The 20,973-nt window shown below is 40.0% G+C and overlaps 1 protein-coding gene across 2 annotated transcripts in view; it reads left to right on the forward strand.

Annotated features, from left to right (window-relative positions):
* tmem108 (transmembrane protein 108) overlaps window positions 1-20,973 on the forward strand; it is a 53,234-nt gene that overhangs the window by 23,665 nt on the left and 8,596 nt on the right. For both annotated transcript variants that reach the window (XM_055230103.1, XM_033985929.2), the window contains exon 2: window positions 10,841-10,924. In XM_055230103.1, the coding sequence (XP_055086078.1) occupies window positions 10,885-10,924 (40 nt within the window). In that variant the 5' untranslated portion in view covers window positions 10,841-10,884. The remainder of the gene's footprint in view (window positions 1-10,840; window positions 10,925-20,973) is intronic.

Raw genomic sequence — 20,973 nt, forward strand, 5'->3', positions numbered from 1 at the left:
GTGGTGATCAGTTGACAGCTCAGCCCCTCTCTTCACCCGAGTGTCCAAGACACGCGGTCGGAGGTCAGATGACACGACAACAAAGTCGATCATCGATCTCCGACCTAGAGTGTCCTGGTGCCATGTGCACCGATGGACACCCTTGTGCTCGAACATGGTGTTTGTTATGGACAAGCTGTGACTAGCACAGAAGTCCAATAACAAAACACCGCTCGGGTTCAGATCGGGGAGGCCGTTCCTCCCAATCACGCCCCTCCAAGTGTCACTGTCGTTACCCACATGGGCGTTGAAGTCCCCCAGGAGAACAACGGAGTCCCCGGTTGGTGCACTGTCTAGTACCCCTCCCAGGGACTCCAAGAAGGCCGGGTACTCTGCACTGCTGTTTGGCCCGTAAGCCGACACAACAGTGAGAGACCTGTCCCCGACCCGAAGGCGCAGGGACGCGACCCTCTCGTTCACCGGAGTGAACCCCAACACGCAGCGGCTGAGCTGTGGGGCAATGAGCAAGCCCACACCAGCTCGCCGCCGCTCCCCGCGGGCAACGCCAGAGAAATGGAGAGTCCAACCCCTCTCAAGAAGTTGGGTTCCAGAGCCCGAGCTGTGCGTGGAGGTGAGGCCGACTATATCTAGCCGGTAACGCTCAACCTCCTGCACAAGCTCAGGCTCCTTCCCCCCCAGCGAGGTGACGTTCCACGTCCCCAGAGCTAGTCTCCATGTCCGGAGATCCGGTCGTCGAGGTCCCCGCCTTCGACTGCCGCCCGGATCTCTTTGCACCCGCCCCTCATGGCTCCTCCCGCAGGTGGTGGGTCGACGGCCCCACGTCGTTCCTTCGGGCTGGGCCCGACCGGGCCCCGTGGGGAAAGGCCCGGCCACCAGGCGCTCGCTGGCGTGCACCCACCCCAGGCCTGGCTCCAGGGTGGGGCCCCGGTAACGCCAGTCCGGGCGACGTAACTGGCCTTGTTCTTTGTCTGTTCATGTGAGGTTTCTGAACCGCTCTTAGTCAGACCCGTCTCCCAGGACCTGTTTGCCATGGGTGACCCTACCAGGGGCATGAAGCCCCCGACAACATAGCTCCCAGGATCATTCGGGTGCTCAAACCCCTCCACCACGTTAAGGTGGCGGTTCGGGGAGGGGAATTTTTTTGAGCAGCAGTAGCATGCTAATGTCTGGTGTAGTCAGAACAATGCAAGTACTAAGCAACTTTTGCTCTCACTTTAGCTACTGTTGACGTTTGCTTTAGGTGGTTGATTTTCACAAAAAAGCTAAATAAATGGACCATAAGAAATTGCCTCAGAAAAACCATAAGAGATCAGTAAAGTAGCAAATGTGTGTATTTTATTGTTTTGTCTTAAAACGTTGTATTTTGTAAAACATAAAAAAAATATATGACTACATACGTACATACACTACACTATGTACATAGTCGTACATAGTGTGAGTTTGCACTCTGGATTACTTGAATATCATGGCGACTCATCTAATAATCTGGTACAGGTGAGGGAGGATCACAGTTATATTTCAAATACAATGAGCAAATGTGCAAAGCTGCATGTTTGGCTGAAGACACAACATTAAAGAAGTGTGACTGATGGAGAGATGAAGGCTTGAAAACAGCCTCCAGCCCTGTTTCTGCTGCGTGTTTGAACCTCTACTGGAGATCACCTTACACAGACCAAACAGCCCCCCACCCAGACCTCCAGCAGCCACAGGGACCCTCATAGACACACTCGCCCTGTACAAGAGGTGAAGCCCACAGTCATGGTTCACCCCTGAGGAACACAGAACAATAACTATAGCCTCAGGCACTGGCCCTAAGTTTCTAAATTCAAACAGAAGCAAAGAGCAGAGAGACAAACCTATGAAATGAACTGAAACATAAAACGTAAACATAAATGTATAAATGCTACTATTCAGACATACATGAATGTTTTCAGATGCTATTTATCTTATGTTATTCATTCATTCAAAGCTCTGGTGTATAGGATATTATTACATTACATAGCTAAAAACAAATATAAAGTAATCAGACAGAAGTAGTTACTTTCAGATCCATAAATGGTTCTATTACTAATTACAGTACGACACATTTTAAGAAGTATTTAAAATTTATTGAAATCTACCTTCTCGCATTTCCAACATTGTGGATTGGCGTGGCAGAGTGTACATCTATAAAGAAAAAATATAAGTTATTATTGCCCTTTCTTTGTACCATCTGGCTTGTGAAAAAGAGAACAGGGAACTCATCTGCTTTAGCCTCGTCTTCATCAGCATCCTCGTCAACACCACTCGTCAGTCACTCTGAGGGGGTCACTCGAGGACACCAGCAGAGAGAGGGGGAGGGAGAAAAAGAGACAGAGACATGAGGGATAGAGAGAGAAAGTGAGGAGGGATGAAGAGAGGGAACAACAGAGAGAAAGGGAGGAAGGGTGGGGAGAGATAGAACAAGTGGGGAGGGATGGAGAGAGAGAAACGGAGGAAGGATGGGGGAGAGATAGACCAAGTGGGGAGGGATGAAGAGAGAGAAAGTGAGGAAGGGTGGTGAGAGGTAGAGTAAGTGGGGAGGGATGAAGAGAGAGAAAGTGAGGAAGGGTGGTGAGAGATAGAGCAAGTGGGGAGGGATGAAGAGAGAGAAAGTGAGGAAGAAAGTGGAGAGAGAGAGAGCAAGTGGGGAAGGATGGAGAGAGAAAGAGAAAGTGAGGAAGTAAGGGGGGAGCTAGAGCAAGTGGGGAGGGATGGAGAGAGACAGAAAGTGAAGAAGGATGGGGAGAGACCGCAAGGGAGACAAATTGAAGAGGGATTGAGAGAATGAGCAAAAGAGAGAAGAGAGGAGGGATGGAGAGAGAAAAAGTGAAGAGGGATAGAGAGAGAGAGAAAAAGTGAGGAGGGATAGAAATTGTTGTCCTGTCACTATAACACATTTTTGAAGTGCGATATATTGTTGAAGTAAATATAGACGATAAATGATAATATTGAAACAAACTATAAAAGAGAGAGTGCGCAACAGAACAGAATGCAACACTTGAGCAGTTATTTTGTGTCTATAATGAGTCAAGTTCATTATTCAACACTTTACAGCTCAAATCTCATTGTGGTACAGAAAAATAACAAACATTTTCCCAGTGGTCCAAAGAAAAAGTACCCATGATAAATACTATCCTCAAAAATTTTTCTATTGAACGATAAGTCGATATAGTAATTATTGTGACAGGAGTAAGAACTTTTACTTAGAAGAACTTAGAAACCCATTGGTGTTTGTAGAAACATGCAAACTCTTCTTGTTATTAAAAGTTCACTCACTCTAATAAGTGTCAGTTTCTTACATTAATACATTAATACGCAGATGAGAAAATTACATATATTTTTTTGTATTTATAGGAAGCAAGGAGCAGACTACATGGTGTGAAAAATCAACCCGGTACTTTTTTCAGTAAATGCATAGATCAAGTCACCGCTAAACACATTTTACATTTTTAAGGGATGTAATTGTATTGAATTTGATATTGTGGGGCAACAAAACCATGTATATTAGGCTCAGAATTTTGAATTTAATTATTCGATTTTTTTCACACATAACTTAACCTTTTTTCTACAGACTATTAACTGCTAAAACATAACATATTCAGATCTCCATGTTACATTTTAATCGTTTTGAAAATTCTGTATTTGCCGAAAACAATGTATTAACATGTTCCACGTTCGATTTTGATGCTCTGAGCCGACTTTTGCAATCCACACGAAGTCACTCCCCATTCAGAGCGCTATCACAACACATCCCGCTACTGCACATCGCATCAGGTTTGTGAAGTTGTTCTGTATAGTTTTCGATCGTGTTTTTGCATATTTGTGGAGAATTATCATGTGGGAGCATGGGTGACTTAGCTTTGGACTGAATCTTACAGCTAATCTTACGGAGGATTCAAATAGGGCCCAGGAGAGATCACTAATTTACTGAAACATGTATGGATGACATATAAAACCTCTTAAGGCATGTTTTTGATGAGGGAACATTTTAACATGGTAGAAAGCTCAAAAACTGTATTTTGTATAACACTCCCTCTTTAACAAATAACTTGAATCATAACCACCACCTTCCATTCACTGATCTGGAGGTAAACCCATTCTCTTACATAACTGTCCAATCAGATCAAGTGCTGATGAGCGGTGTAGTGTTTCCATGGAGATAGCCCATCTGTCAGTGGTCTCCCCTGCGGCCCTGGGACCTCCTCTGGTACTACCTGTTCTCCAGCTGACCTCGTCTGCCGTACATCCTAACCTGTCCACTTTGTCCTATTATAATCCGTGTACATATTTAAAATCATATTCATCATAATAAGAAATTCAAGAGACTTATAGAATGAATACATTTTGGTGGAAATGCTATGAAAGGAAAATATGGTTGGAGAAAATGTATCTAACCCCCAGTGCATAAAAACTGTTGGTGGTAAAGAGGAGGTGATGTTGAGGTGATGGTTCTGCTGCTGTGGTGGAGATGGTTTGGAGGAGCATGAAGACACAGGGACAATTAAATTATTTTTTATATGAATTTATCTAATCTCAAACATGTAGTGTATTAACTTATGACCAGTATGTAATGAGAAAAAGGCTACCTCCTTCAATATCAGAGAGAAAGAGGAGGAAGAGAAAAGAGACCAAGAGGGAGAGAGCAGTGCACCTGTGTGGAGCACCATCACTCAGCCTTAACACACTGGGGCTGGGGACCAGGCTGGCTCAGGGGCCGGTCCATTCATCAGGAGAGCTCGAGGGGATGGGGGGGGGGGGGTGGGCATGTGCATGTCACCGGGCACAGAGGAATGGGAGCAGACTACAGTGCACAGTCATTTGTACGCATGCTGCCAGCCCAGTCTACTGTACTGTATCACTATCGACCTCCCCTCACCTGATATGTATTGTGAATGGATAAATAAGTAGTACCTAGTGAATGGATGTCAGCCATAAACAAGACTAAGTGGAAAAAGAATGAGAATGAGAAACTGACCTTATTCATTTTAAACAGTTTGCAGTGGTCCAAACTTATTCCTCATTTCCGTAACACATTCTAAACATCTTAATTATTCACTGCAATGGGTTTATAACCACTTTTCACCACTTTCAGAGACCAGAGTGGAGTTTAGTTGTCACGGTAATGCTAAATAGATGCAGATATGGAGGCAAGAAAAATTTGACTTTATTAAATGAAAAAAAATGTGTACAGCGCCTTTAAATTTGGAATATTTGCCCTTGAAAAGTGTTTTAACACCACTTTGTTGGAGATCCCTCACACAAGAAGAATGCATGTTTTTCATAGATATTTTTGAGCAATTAAAACGCTGTAATTAAATAAATGCAAAACAGACAAATTTAATACCATACTGTGAAACATTCCAGGCAAAACAATAACATCTCCATAGAGACAACCAGGCTGGGGACTCTCCACCAGAAAAGTTACGTAGTGCCCCTTTAACCCATATGATGGACCTTGGATGGCCACACCTGACAAAGTAGCCCATTATCTGTCCGACCCCATCACTTCCTCCTATGTGCTTGTTACATAGCATTTATTCAGTGCTGTGGTCGGTGTAAACTGTGGTTAATGTTATTTTAATGGCCACTGCACCACAATTTCCTGTGATTGATAACCTCTACTTCCTCCACCAGCTTCTATGACCCAGCAGTGACTCAGCAAACATAGAGGAAGGAGCTAAAAGCCAATTCAATTTACTTGTAGTCAATAGCTGTTATCGTGGTCGTGCTAGTACAACCTACCCATCAAAATACTTTGGTCCAAAGCTGTGTGAATACAGGAAGCAGCTCAAAGACACATCTTGTCAAAGGATAAATAACATGAAAAAAGAGAGAAAATGGCCGCCTGTTTATGGCATGTCCTCAGGGGGTGAGTGTGGACACTGTACAGAGCAGGCTGAAAAGCAAAATGAACTCAGTATTGGGTTGATGAACAGCTGTGGATGTTTAAAATGTGCTCTCTGCAAAAGGCATTTCTCAAGTTTGAATTTCTGCATACTTAAACTAATTATATCTGAAATTAACCACGCACAATAGTTGCCATTTTGGAATTCAGTGTTATTTCGGCTATCTCTAATTACTTAGGTAAACTGGTCAGTCTAATGCTGTGTTCCAGTTGGAACACTGAGGTTGGAACTCGGACCTCGGAATGACGTAATTTCAGAGTTAAACATCGGATGTGCATTTCAGTTGTTAAACAATGACTGGTATATTACAGTAAAGACTCATGAGTCAAGTCATAAAAACTATATAGGAATGTACTCAAACAAGCCAAAATGCACCTTCAATGAAGCTCATTTTGTTACCTGGACATTGTTACTACATTAATAGTTAATAAAGCAACATTTTGAGAGTGAATTTCTGCTTTTATTTACAGCTCTTATTGAGCTCTGTGTACATTTTAGCAACATTAGCATAACAGAGCATAACAGTGCATTTTAACTGCAGAGTCTTAACAGCTGTGCAGAAGCAGCTTCACAGACAGCAAGTTGACAGTAGGGACCAACTAAAGGGGAAATAACTCAAGAACAATCAATATTTTAACTGTCGGGTTTTTAATTTTCATATACTAGTCAGAATCTCCAAGGATGACGCACCCAAAATCCCCTAAGAAAGAATGAATGAATGGTGATGAGAGACTGCCTGCTGCTCAGTCTGTAACATCAATGATGTGCCATCAGTGATAGCTGAGGCACAGGTACCATACCACTCAGTGCATAAGCCTTGATTTCCCTCTGATTCACTGGAGCTGTTTTGTCGTTATTTGTCAGAGATGGGGAGAAAAGTTCCATGGCAACTGGCACACACTCGGCATCGCCATGGCAACTCTAATAGTACATTGTTAAATTCAGATTCATTCACAAGGTCATGTTGGGGCTCAAAGTGAATGGACCCATATAAGAAAAAAAGGGATTTCCATTTGAAAAACTGGATTAATATAGAAAGCATTTTGTGTTTTGGCTGAGAACGGTATATCTAGTAAGTATAGCAATGGAACCCAAAGCCAAGGTCACTAGAGTCAGACTAATAAAATAAGCCTGTCAGTCACTGGCTGCAGGACTAACAATGCGTTTTAATTTGGACCTCACTACATTCTGCTACAAGCTTGACTTTTATTTTCACAAACAGAAGAAGAGGAGGAGGAGGAAGTGTGGGAGGAGACCATGTGATCCACAGTTTTGTTTAATGTCAACTGATAAGTAGACAGCACTCTCAGGCTAACACCTACTGCCTCAACACACCATCATGCCGTATTGGTGAAAATATCTAGCTTTTTGTAATTGTGATGTGTGGATGTGATGGAGACTAATGAGGGAAATAATTAGAGAAAGCATTAGTTGATTTTGAATATTTATGGAGCGGACCCAAGGCAACTGTTCCATAAGCCCATTTAGACATTGCTTGGAAACTTTTAAAAGCTATGGTATGTAATATCTATATTGAAATCCATACCATTTTTGGAACAGTACTTAAACGATACCTGATTTACCATTGGCTACTGGTACCAGAACAATACATTTTCAATAATGTTGTGTTTTCAACAAGACAGAATTGAGGTCATGCATTTCATTTTAAAGTATATTGTTTTGTATCATTTATTTATGATACAAGTGTCTCTCCCCTCCACAGCCTTACAGAGAGTGAGCTCCTCCAGCCTTGATCATGCATAATCAGAGTGGAGAGGCTGAGCTGATCTGTGCTATTGAGCTCATTATCCTGCAGGGCCATGACACTAAGCAAACCCTCTCAGACACGTGCACCCACCACAGGCTGACATTGCACCCTTTCAAGGTAGATATGAACCAGGCTTGAGACATTGTCGTAACCAGCGGGGCGTAGGGACCAAAGGTGCGAGACTCACGAAATTTTAACAAAGTTTTTTATTCACAATAAGTGTTCACAGAGACCACAGTTCATTTAGCCACAAGGCCGGGGAACGAGGGTGCTTCATAGCATAGTGTCCGAAATAACATAGTTCATAAATCCAGAGTAGAATAACATAGTTCATAAATCCAGAGTAGCTGGGGAGCGTGGGTGCAGGTCCATGAGTGCGGGGAGACACAAGTGCACGACAAGGTAAGACACAAGACCATACCAGGGCGGAAGTGCGGGTGCTGGGGGAGTCCGGAGCTGGTTCTCGGGCAGAGATCTGGAGCAGAGCAAAACAGTTCCAATAAGACAAGAGTGTACAAGAAAGGATCAAAGTACTAAGCCATGAGCATAATCATGTGAAACACGCGGACGTTCCGGCGCCGAGTGTCTGGTCCTGACTCCTTTTATCCACGGCGGGTGGTGTTGATTGCGTTGATGGGAAGCAGGTGCGCGCAGGAGGAGTCAGGACTCCGCCCAGCTCCAGAGACAGGCAGGTGAGGGAGGGGGGAGCGAGAACTCAAGGACGGCAAAACAGGGATCACGACAGACATATGTACTGGGTCATATGTTGTTGTTTCAGGATGGCTACATTTTTCCCAAGCCGATATTGATATCAAATATTTCTGTTGCTGTTGTGGCAGATAACCAATATTTGGCGATGTCATTATCAGGATTTTTATCTAGATATATATTGCTTACCTGGCATGCCAAGAAAGATATCTCTCTGCATTTGTTTGTATCAGTCTGGTCCCCACACCCTCCGTCGCCCCTTAAGCCATGCTCAAACATGACCATGCACACTAGTAGAATTTAGTGTTTTGCTCATTGATTGTACTATTTTTTTTTTTTTTCCATTACCTGTGATATTTTTTCCTTTTTTTTTGTCTTGGATCCAAGACAGATATTATCCTCTGTGAAAAATCTGGGAATGACATATGGCCAAACAGACATAGAACAGCTTAGAAAAAATATCAGTTCTAAATATCTTGTCAATATTGGACCTATAACAACAACAGTACCAATATATAGTACTAGGAATACCGTCAGCTGTAATAACAACAGTCAGTATGGCAAGTTCAGAAATCAAAACTTCAAACCAAAGAGTCTTTAAAAAGAGATATTGTGCTATAGAGTTAATCTAGAACACCTGTGGATCATTATGTTATATTATGTTATATTTGCACATTTTAAGTCACAGTATTCATTTAAAACAACTTAATAAAATAAACAAGTTTGCTGACTTCACCATAAATGTGTTCATATAGCTTATAGATAGCTGCACATCACGCTAGCGAGGAGTCATTTGGTGAATCCTTCATGAATTACCAATTAAATAAAATTGAAGAACAAAGTAAGTACAGAGCAGTGGGCATGGTGGTGGTGAAAACAGGGATCAGCAATATGGCGTCTTGAAAATAAGTGATTAAAGATCACTTAAAAATGCACAAATCACTCCTAATACAACTTTGAGAGGGTAAATGAGAAGGGGAAACAAGTACAACCTGGTTAAAAGCTCTGAAAAGTCACTTTCACGTAACAGGTCTGCTTTATCCACTCCAACATTTCTGATTTTTTCTGAGCTTACTTTTCTAATTATTTGGTCTTGCAACCTCATCGATTGTACACAAGCTGTTAAACAAGGAAGCATCAATGTTTGTGTGCTTTCATTGTACAAACACTACAGGATTGTCATAAAGTCTAGATCAATATCCAATATGTCTGCTTCTACTTCTGGAGTGTCTCTGTGTTGTAGTGCCTTCAAAACATTAATTTTATTGCCACATGTAACTTATAGCTAAAGAATGTTGACACTGTTCTTGCAATATTGAGAATTGATCCAGTCGACGTCCCGCTTGCGTTTTGCATTAGGAAACTGGCAAGTTTATAGACAGTGGCGGCGACAGTGGCTCAGTGGTTAGAGTGTTGGTCCCCGAACCCGAAGGTCGGAGGATCGAGTCCCGCTCGGACCAAGTTCTGTCGTTGTGTCCTTAGGCAAGCCTTGCTTCCGTCAGTCTGCCCCAGGGCAGCTGTGGCTACAATAGTAGCTTACATCACCAAGTGTGGAAATGAATGAATAATGACTATAGTGTAGCGCTTTGAGAGGCTTTGACAAGCCTGTAAAGCGCATTACAAGTGTAAGGCATTATTAGAAAAAAAAAAATATATATATATATATCACTGTCCCAAACTGTAGCTTTAATTTGGCTTCCTTTCTTTCCACCAAAACCCAAAGCATTTCTAGTCACCTTGTGCGCCTGCCAGTGCAATCCCACATGTTACAATAGCACCAGATTAGTCATGCTCCACCCTCTGTATGTACTTTTAGACATGAGGGTTTTCCAAGGACGTTTTGATAAAAGTGCTTTAACTCTTATTTGGCAAAGAGCTGTGACTCATTCTCCAAGCAGCGCCCTGTCCCTGTCTCGCTGTCACACACATTGAAGACAGGCTTACTGGTCAATGTTTAATGCTTAGTAATTGGTTTTACCCGCAGGATGCCAGTGTCCATTTAAGGCCATTTAAGGGATGAGTGTAACCACTACAGGTGCAATCCAGTCTGTGCTTTTATGGTGAGATGTATGTTGTGGGTGCATTGTATAGATTCTATGTGACAGGTGCAAGTTGGTCTGGTGGTTGAATTAATCCATTAGTCCAAGCATTAGTTCTGTCTGACACAAGGAATAGGAAAAATCACCTGCCAGGCATAGTATTATATCCACATACCCAGTATTTTTAAACCAGTTTCGCCTTTATGTTGCAGAGTATGAATTGGTCAGTTGGTGTATGTTTACCGAAAAAAAGGCCCGTTGACATCATTTTTGGAGCCTCGGCACAAAAAGGCTGAAATGGATACCCATCAATGGAACTCAAAAGACAGACCATAACTGCACTACTATAAGCATGTTTGTAATACATGTTCTAACATTACGTCTTCTTTGCTCTCCAGAGAACCATGAGCACTGTGGAGGAGGAGCCGGACCACATGATACCATGAAGACACGCCTCCAGGTCCTGCGCTGCCAGCTGCTGAGTGAGTGCAGACACAACTGGAAAACTATACCATTTTATTTACTAATTAATACAATTTTTACTTGACTGGTGTGTTACAAATCTACATAAAACACAAAAGCTACATTAACTACACAAAAAAGTACTTGCTTTCATTAATGCTAATGAAACTACTGTCCGTCGCATCAGGTTTGTTCCTCTTTAAAGATTATATTTTACATCAATAATACTACATAACATAACCTCAGAACTGGTTCCATTGGTTCCGCTGCTGATGCTTTTTGCCTCTCTTGGCCATTGTGTAAACTGGCTCCACGGGAAGCTTTTGGGACAAATTTGGCGGTAAGTGTCCCTCACTTCCCGACTTGTACTGCAGGCGGGCGTGTAGACCGTTGCTCTGGCCTTGTGTGGATGCAGTGGTGGAACGCTTTTCTTTGGGCCTAGGCATCGCTCACTTGACGTACTGTAGCAGCTGTCTAATCCTGGAAGTGAGGATGACAGAACTAGAAAACCACATCTGCTTACTGATTCAGACCCAGCTCTAAGTCCATGTACATGACCATGGTGAATTAATTAAATGGGACCGTAGATGTTTCTGGTGTAAATTCCTGGTGTAAATGATACATGGGGTTATCATGCTGCAGCTAAACCAAAGGGTCCAACTTCCTCTACTCCCTCGCACAACTGGTCCTTTGTTACAAATAGAAAACAAAAGGGAAAGCACCTCATGTCATCATCAAGTCCTAATCAGAGGCAGCCACTGGAGCTGTCAAACAGATTTAACATTTTTGAGTAGTAGTAGTAGTAGTAGCAGCCATGGGTCTAAATCTGATTTTTTAAGTAAAAGCAAAGGAGTGCTCAATTTTGGGCCTGTTACTTTTTACTATTTTTTATTAATGCAGATTACACTGTTTTGTATACAGATTTCAGCCTTTACTTTGAAACCTTCTGATGCACTCTTTTACGCAGCCCTTCATTTCATAACAGGTGACGAATTTAAAACCCATTGCTGTTCAATCTATGAAAAAGTGGGTTAACCATCACTATCTATCAGAAGAGAACAACACTGTATAAAATGTATTTATAAGGGACGACTTGATAGACTGCCTGAATATCTCACTTGCTTCTTGAACTTTTAGTACAAGTTCTCATGATTGTCTACATCTAAAAATTGGGGGCACTAGAACTGAAATGGAAAAAAAAAAAATGCTTTCGGTTATTTTGCTTCCCAAAATGCAAAACTGGATACTTTGGTGCCACTAATGCACTTTAATAATCTTGTGATAAACATTTATAATCACACACCTATTTTTAATGTTTTAAATGGACCTATGTAGTTATTTGTTTTGTTTTTGTTTGGATTGTTCTGTATCTTAACCGAGTACCCATGAAAAATGTAATGAAAATGAAACCTTGTTACTTTGTTATTGAAACTATATATTTTTGTCTTGTTCTTGAACAGATGGTTAAGTTTAAGCCACTTTGAACTATAAAAAACTAGTTTGAATGGACGTCTGTGACCTCGCTCTGGCAAAGAAAAAAGGAGCCTGTTTTTCTTTTGTACTTTGAAATGAACAGAAGAGTTCCAATGACAAGTGACTGTCCTTCTGACAAATGTATGAATGGAGAAATGGACCATAGAATTTTGCCCGAGTTATTCATAGCTTTCGTGTGGATAGACAATATAACCAAACTTTTTATGACACTGGTTGCAGTAATTTATGTATGTATGTTATTTGATGATTATTAGTTTATTTATATCAGACTTTAAAGGGCCTGTACACAATTTTCACCATGTATTTGAGAAAAACTTGTCTTGCACCAGTACAGATATATTCTGAAAGCAACTCTTGTGGTCAAAATTAGGCAGTTGTGTACTGTCTGCATCTGATTATAGTGCCTTATTGTCCAATAAATCAGGAGGTGCATTATGTGCATGCTAGTTGTTGATATTATTACTGTGAATTTCAAAGTCATTGTGGTAAATAATAAGTGAGGAACAACTTTGGACCACTGCAAACCACTTTAAATTAGCTAGTTGTGTTTCACACATTTTTAAGACATAAAAGAACAGGTACAGCGCCTTTAGAAATACTTAGTTTATTTCATACTTTAATGTCAAAAGATGTGGAAGTAAGTGCAGTCTGATGTGTTATGCATATGTGCTATAACTAACCACTAAGATACACCACACAACATCACAGATCTAGTATTATTTTGAACAATTCTGTATTATTGTGAGCAAAAGTACAAACCACAAGGGGCTGTAGTATACGAAATTATTGGTTATTTCTTTCTGCTACTTCACATTCATCCAACAGTACCCAAACTCTAACTCAAATGGGGGTCAGCCTTGGACCACCGGGCCTTGAGACTCTGAGTCAAACAATGATCCTATCTGGTGTGCACCCACCTCCGCAGAGCTCTACCTGAGGCATGCCACTGACAGGCCTGTCCAAATCCTCTGCAGTGATAAAGCTGCACTCTGAGCCAAGTGCTTAGAGACCAGGGAGAGGTGGAGCAAGGTCACGGTGCACTGGGTTAGACAAGAAACTAGTGTGTGGTAGTGAGATCCTGCTAGTGTCTGCTACAGAGAAGGATGTCCAGGTCGTAGGGTGCACAGACAAGAAATTACAGCTACATGTGACCATTTCGCGATTCTATTTAAAAGGCTTAGATGGCTTAACTTGTTGAGTTCACATTGTACTTTTTGAACACTTAGCACTTAATATGATAGTTAGTGCTTAGTCAGCTATTACTTAGTATTTATAAAACACTTATTAATGTGTATTAAGATTATAGATTATGTGCAAGGATCTGGCTAATAATGTTAATGAAGAGTCTTTTAATTTGATGAAAATAGTTGATGGCTAAAGACTTGCAAGATATGGCCTTAGACAAAAGAGCAGTTATAAGCAATAGTGATAACATACATTTGGCACAGTAAGAAGGAATACTAATTTAGTACATTGAAGATGTACATTGAAACACAAAAATGTGTTTATTTTCTTGTAGGACAGTATCTATACTGTATACCCATTTGAAGTATATTGTATATTAAGTGAAGCTCAGGAATGGACAAAAAATCCCTAAAACAGTGCTAGTGACTGAAGAGACTCATGGAAGAGTGCAGGAGGAGGAGCTTGGTGACTTGGTCCTTAGTATTCTGTTAATTCAATACATTCGTAAAAAAGAAAAACACTTTCAAATTATCCATTGTTATTTAGATGCTGCTTTTTAGTTGTCACATTCTTCAAAATGGATTCCAATTTGTCTGACTCACAGCTACACTGTTCCCTCTAGATTCTTTCCTACTTCCTGTTTAACCTTTCCGCTTCCTGTCATACTGTCTAAGTCACTGCCGCTAAATCATCAGTTGGGTAAACATTAGAAGTACTTTTATTTTTCCCATTTTGTTTTCTCGATCTACAGATAACTGATTTCAAAGCAGCTTGACAAACAAGCCGCCATGCCGCCAATCCAACAGGAAGCCATTATCCTGTTAGCCTTTTCGTTAGCCTTATCTTTAAATTCACATCTGTATTCGCCAAAGTGTCCCGCCCATGCTGTCCTCTTTTGGGACATTCTATCTGACTGTGACCCCATGGGATAGCACACACCCCTGGCTAATATTATTTATATTTCCATTTAAAGGGACAATGTACTTGGAATGCACAGAGGCGGTAAACAATTCCATGTGAAGAAATTGTTCTTTATAGATAATATGCCAGAATGGTGAACAGGAAGTAGAGGAAGTTAGTTTATGGTTTAAACTGATAATGTCAATAATTGTGCTACAAGAACTTCCTTTTTAAGTTAATGGTAGATAGGGTTAGCTCATGGTGACAGTTAGATTAAAAGCTTCTTAAATGTAATGGACTTAACAGTACTTATATCCATATATCCATACTACTATTAAAATGAAAGATTTTTTAAAGATGCTGTACCTGATTCTTATTGTCTTAAAAACATGAAAAACAAAACTAGCTCATTTTAAACAGTTTGCAGTGGTCCAAAGTTATTCCTAACTTACCTTACACATTCCAATCATCCTAATTTTTCACTGTGATGAGTTTATAAGCACATTCCACAGGCTGTCACAGAAATGCTAACAACAACTAGCATGCTAACAGCTTCACCTCCTGATTCTTGGACAATAAGAAGTAGAGAAGGAATTAAGGTGAATGTAGATATTGATACCTGAGCTAAGTTTAAGGATCAACTAATGTCATGAAGATAGTGAAGTGCCTCGCCTAAGGACATAACGTGCAACAAGTTTGAACCACAAACCTTGTGTTAGTGGGTGACTACTGTACATGCTGAGCCACTTCATTCAATGACTTATTAACATGGATTCAAACTTGAAAATGACATTGTGTTGTCTCTGAGTTACCATGCAAAATATAAAAACATAGCAAATGTATAAACAGAATAAAAGATATTGATTTATTGATTCATTTACCAGACCTCCTTAACCCCCTGTGGCTCATATTCAAATAACTTGTCTTTGTTTGAGCCTGTGTTTGAATATGAAATTTGTATCTCTTTTAATCATTTTCTGATTTATAGGATCAATTTTGTACTGTTAGGTCATTGATTTGATTCTTAAAGTGGCCCAGACTACAAATTATCCAATAACACCATATCCAGACTGTGGAATCTAGTAGAATTAATGATGATAATTACCACATTGTGCTGCAGAGTCAGATCTGCAGACAGTAGCTGTTTGAATGTGGGAAAGGTTATGAAAATCAATCTTTTCAGTGGACAGTATTCACGAAGTTGCATGTTTAAATTTACAAATAGAGTTTTTTTTCCATGACTAGGGATTCACCGATACTGATACTGGTCTTGAATATCAATCCAATAAAATGTGTTGGATCAGGCATCGGTTCCTAGATAACAGTTGAGTTGATATCCTGGCTGGCCCTTTAATTTGATGTTTGACTATTTACAGGCTGATGTTGGCCTAGAGGGTTGCATAATGTTTGTACATTTAAAAAAACCAAAACACCTCAATAGTTATTAGCTGGATACACACCAGTTAGCACAATTGTATTCATTTTGTAATAAGTTAACATTAGCCATTTCCAGTCCCTTCAGTGGTACTGGTTCATTTCAGGTATCAGCAGATACTTAAAGTCAAAGTATTGATATCGATATCGGAACTGGAAAAGCCAGATTTCTATCAACAACCCAAATTAGGACTTGACACAATATTATAGCAAATACAATATTTTCATCATTCTGAAACCCATATTATAAGTCAGTGTATATTTAAACATTGTATTTATAAAGTCAGTTACCATATTTCCATTATATTGTTATTGCAGTTTATAGTACATACAGTATATTTTTCTCAGATAGAAAAATGAGAATGAGACACACAATTCTATAAGGTGTCTGGCTAGTCATCATAATCTAATCTTCTCCCCGTTAACTTATAAGAGCTCCTATCCAATCAAGTGTCCCCATACTCACACCAAAGCCTGAATGGCCCTTTGCTCTGTGTGATTGCCTTGATTCAGACCTGTCAGACATTACATTGTGGAGTCATTTAGTGCGGGGCAGCAGAGCGTTGGTGTGCGTTCTGTGGAGATGTGATACCATGGGAGCAGACTCATTTGTATTCTGACAGGGTGGAGATAGGACCCTGGGGACATTGGGGAACACCACGGGGCTCACCCGCCTGTCTGTCTGGAGAGGCTATGATTAGCATAAATGAAGCTAAACATAATCCAGGATAGTGAAGCTGTGAAGAAGACATGCTTAATCAGTGCCTATCGTTCAATGCCCCCAAGCAATTACAAGTGTTTATCTGACCGCATAATTAGCTAATTTGTAAAGACATAGGGACTGGTTTGGTTTCATCCAAAGAAATGCATTTACTGACAACTTTATCTTTCATTGTAAGATCTCATTTAAAGCTATAGTAGTTGACATTGTGTGTGCTGTACCATTAAAGGTGCACTATGTAACTTTTCTGGTTGGAGGTCCGCTTACATTTATTCAATTACATGTTTTTATAGTTAGTTACTTTAAAAACATGAATTCTGACTCAAGTTGGCCAGGTGACATCACTTGCGTTTCTCCTTGGGGATAGTATAGTTTATTGAGATACTGTGGAACATTCCAGCCATTTTAATGTTTGTTCATCAATACAGAAATGCCACTATGTCTGTGCAGAACTTGATTGATATTGAGTAAACAAAAGGCAAAATCAAACTGCACTTATATATTCGATTTTTGCCCCACCAATGAAAAAATATGAATAAGTGAAACTGTACACACAAAACATGTATTAAAAAGGCAATTATGAATATGGTCTTTGAAATCAGTCCAAGATATTTGTGTGCAATGACATTTTCTACTAAGGTGCATCCTGTTTTTTATTCAATTATCAACTAACTTGTTAAAGTGACAGTCCACTGCTGTCTAATCCTGCATTTTGTCCCATCACAAATCAGCAGTGAAGTGAGCTCCCATCCTCTGACTTTGCAGTTCTTACACTGGGCTTTCTGTAGACTCTCCAAACTGAACAGAGCTCTTGTCAGCTGGCCCCTGGTACCACTGCACTATAACACTGCCACTCTGCTCTGCAGGCTGCTCGCTGTTATTACTGTGCTGTATTAAACCTATAGCATGAGATGACCCCTGCTACACATGCTCATAAATAGCCCTGTCTACATTTAGAGTCGCCCCCTGCTGGACTGACGGCGCATAGAACTAGAAAACAAATGTCTTATTTTGTTTGGTGAATGGAAGCCGGAATTATAAAAATAGTAGCTTGAATTTTTAATGTGGTTCAAAATTTCTCAAAGCGCAGTAGACATTTATTTACCTCTTACATTGTTGCCCCAACAGGACTGACAGACCAAAATGTGGCTGCTAAGTGAGGCTGTATTGCCAAGTACCTCACAATATATGTATTTCCATATACCGGTAGATACATATGTTTCCATTAAAAAGGTCTTAAAAGTGTGCTAAAATGTTTTTATTGCAATGTGAATTAATGTCCTTTTTGATTTATGCGTAACTTGTCATTAACTTAACCATCTCCGAAAGTTGTGAAAAACACTTGTAAACTAATCACTGTGACTAATTAGGATGTTTGCAATGTGTAAAGTAAGTGAGGAATTACTTTGGACCACTGCAAACCATTTAAAATGAACTACTGAAGTTTGGTTTTTCACATTTTTAAAGACATATTGTGCTTCTGTCTGTGATATAGTTATAATCTATAACACCCGTGGATCATTATGTTATAATTTGCACATTTTATATCGCAATATTCATCTATCTAAAGTAACTTAATGAAAGAAACAAGTCCACTTTCATAACAGAGAGCCATGTAGCTCTCTTCTGATAGATGCACATCACGCTAGTGAGCAGTGGATTTTTTTCCTATTTGTACCAAAATGGCTTTGCCACCCTGCCAAATCCTACATGGATCACAGATTTAAAAAAAATTAATTAGAGAACAAAATAATAATAGAGCAGTGGGTGTATACCGGTGGTGGTGAACACTGGAGTTGATGGGCAAAATGGTGGCTTGAAAATAAGTGATTAAAGATTGCTCAAACACGCATGAATTATTCCAGATACAATTTGAATAAGTAAATGGTGAGGGGAAACATGGTTAAAATCTCTAAAAAGTTGATTCTGCATAATAGGTCTGCTTTAAGACAGTAAAAATCAGGTAAGTGTGTAAATGTATAGTTGGCTAATTTACAGTGCCATTGTTTAAAATTATTACTGTACAGCATCTTGTGTAGGCTATGTCCATCATGATAAATAGCCTTACAGATGCCTTACTGCCAATCTGTACCAACACCCTCTCTTGTCAAACCACCATAAATCATTCACTGTCAATGAAGTTTGTTGCTCAAGGACACATCTTCTGTATTTGAACCATCAACCACCTTATCATAAGACTGCCCATATACCCTAAACAAAATAGCACATTTAATAAATAAAATAAATTAATAAATACTTGAAAATACATTGACAAACTGATTGGCATGTCTGTATCCTGTTCATAGTTTCCCAGAGTTGTGTCTTAGGCCCTTTGACATTGAACGTAATGGCGAATGATTGTTGGAACAAAGCTGGTTTTGGATCAGCGCTCCAGCTTCTACTTTAGGACATGATTTATTGATGTCCCCCCGTCATCAATGGAGGACTTACTTGAGGGAATGTCACCGCTCCCAGTGCATTGACAGGGAGAACCAATTCAGCAGCTTTTGTGCATAAATTGGCCCATACCTCAATATATCACCAGCTAAAGCAATGGAAAATGTGTTGACACAATTTGGCAGAGAAATTACTGCATAGTTTAAACACTGCTCTCGGCTTTTTCTCCTATACTGTTAGCATGTGTTTGTTTATGGTGATAAGCTAGTAACAGGGGTCAATTTATGTAGCTTGTGAAAGCAGTGGTCTAACACAAGGACACACATGTGAAATGAAAAGAAATGCATTTGTTCACCTCCAAAGTCCTCTGTCACTAATGTTTGCGTTTGTGCGTGTGACTAGCAAAGATGAAGAATTAGCATTTACCTTCAGAGATAACTGTAGTCACTGGCCTCTTTGCTGTTTGGCTAATGTTTTACTAATGCTAACTTTGGTTTATGTAAGCCAGGGGTTGATTTATATGATGGAGGACCACTTGTGGCAATATTGAATATATTGATGGGCCTATGTCATTAAATATGTTATTAAATTACACTGTAATTATTATTGCCCCTTCTTGTTTTTGCGCAAATACCAGCTATTATGCATGCTCTGTTATATTGATGAGTATATGTGTATTATATATTTAATACTACTGTCATGATAGCGTCACCATAGATTTACTGCACCTTGCTATTGTGTTAGCAAGATCTTTGCATTAGCAGGAGTTTTGAAATTTTAAACAAGGGCTTACCACATTTTGACATTTTGTGGTTTACATTATCCATTATTTGACTTTACTATAGCTGAAGAATTATAGCCTATTGGATGCAATATAGTTTGTGGCCTACATTACATGCTAAGACGTGCTAAGCATACATGTCGAATGTTTTGAGTAAAGTAGTGGCTAGTATATATCTGGTCTTATTCACCATAAAAAGCCATGTAACTAGTGGCTTTGCTTGGTAATATTAATTGGCAATATGAATACAGTGCTACCGACAAGGATTTCAGCTAGTTTGGTCTTTTCAGGTTGACATGCTTTTTAGCATGTCACTATAAGAGGGAAAAGCGGGACTCAAGGCCTACTTTTTAAAGGTTAAGTCTTTTACAACTTTTAAACTTGTCCAACGACAGCTCAGAGACTGAAGATGTGAACCCTGACGACAAACGTTTAAGCCCATTCTCCTATAAATGGAAAGGATATCTGAAAAATGTATTTTTTGTAAAGCCTTTAGAACTTTCTTTTAACAAATCTGATGCATTATGTGCATCTTTCACTGCTCCTCTTGCGTTGATGTCTTCCACCCACATGTCACACTACACCTGTGCCCTCCTCTTCATTCTGTCTGTGCTCTATCTCATTCTCACATAATACAGGTTTATAAAGCTCCTGCCTATTCAATCCTTTTTAACTCCCTCCCTCCTGTGTCTCTATAGAGTCTTCAGTCTATGTACACTCTGCATCCTCCTGTACTTTATCAGTCTGACGCATAGCTGTAGTGAAAAATGACACCCATTAACCAAAAGCCATTGATTCTCATGTATTAGCTTTAAACTGTGTGAATGATAAGGTTATGTCTGAGAGTATTATCAAAAGTGACTACGTGCCTAATGGTGGAGCGTAGGTAAGCACTGCATGCATGTACACTGTCAAATGTTAAAAGTAGTATATACAGTATTTGCAAATCACATTAAGAGGTACGAGTATATAATGAAAACTCTGCCCCACACTTCCTCTTTGTAAAAAGGAACACTGAACATCTTGGATTTGTAAAAACACTATATAATAATGATTTTAATTTGAGTATTGAGTGGAGGCCCTTATGGTTCAACTGCACACTGTTGTGAAAGGATGTGACTATAATATTGATGTTGCTTTTCATATTTCTGCATGTA

This window comes from Periophthalmus magnuspinnatus, chromosome 20 (genome assembly GCF_009829125.3).
Source record: "Periophthalmus magnuspinnatus isolate fPerMag1 chromosome 20, fPerMag1.2.pri, whole genome shotgun sequence".
Lineage (NCBI taxonomy): Eukaryota > Metazoa > Chordata > Actinopteri > Gobiiformes > Gobiidae > Periophthalmus > Periophthalmus magnuspinnatus.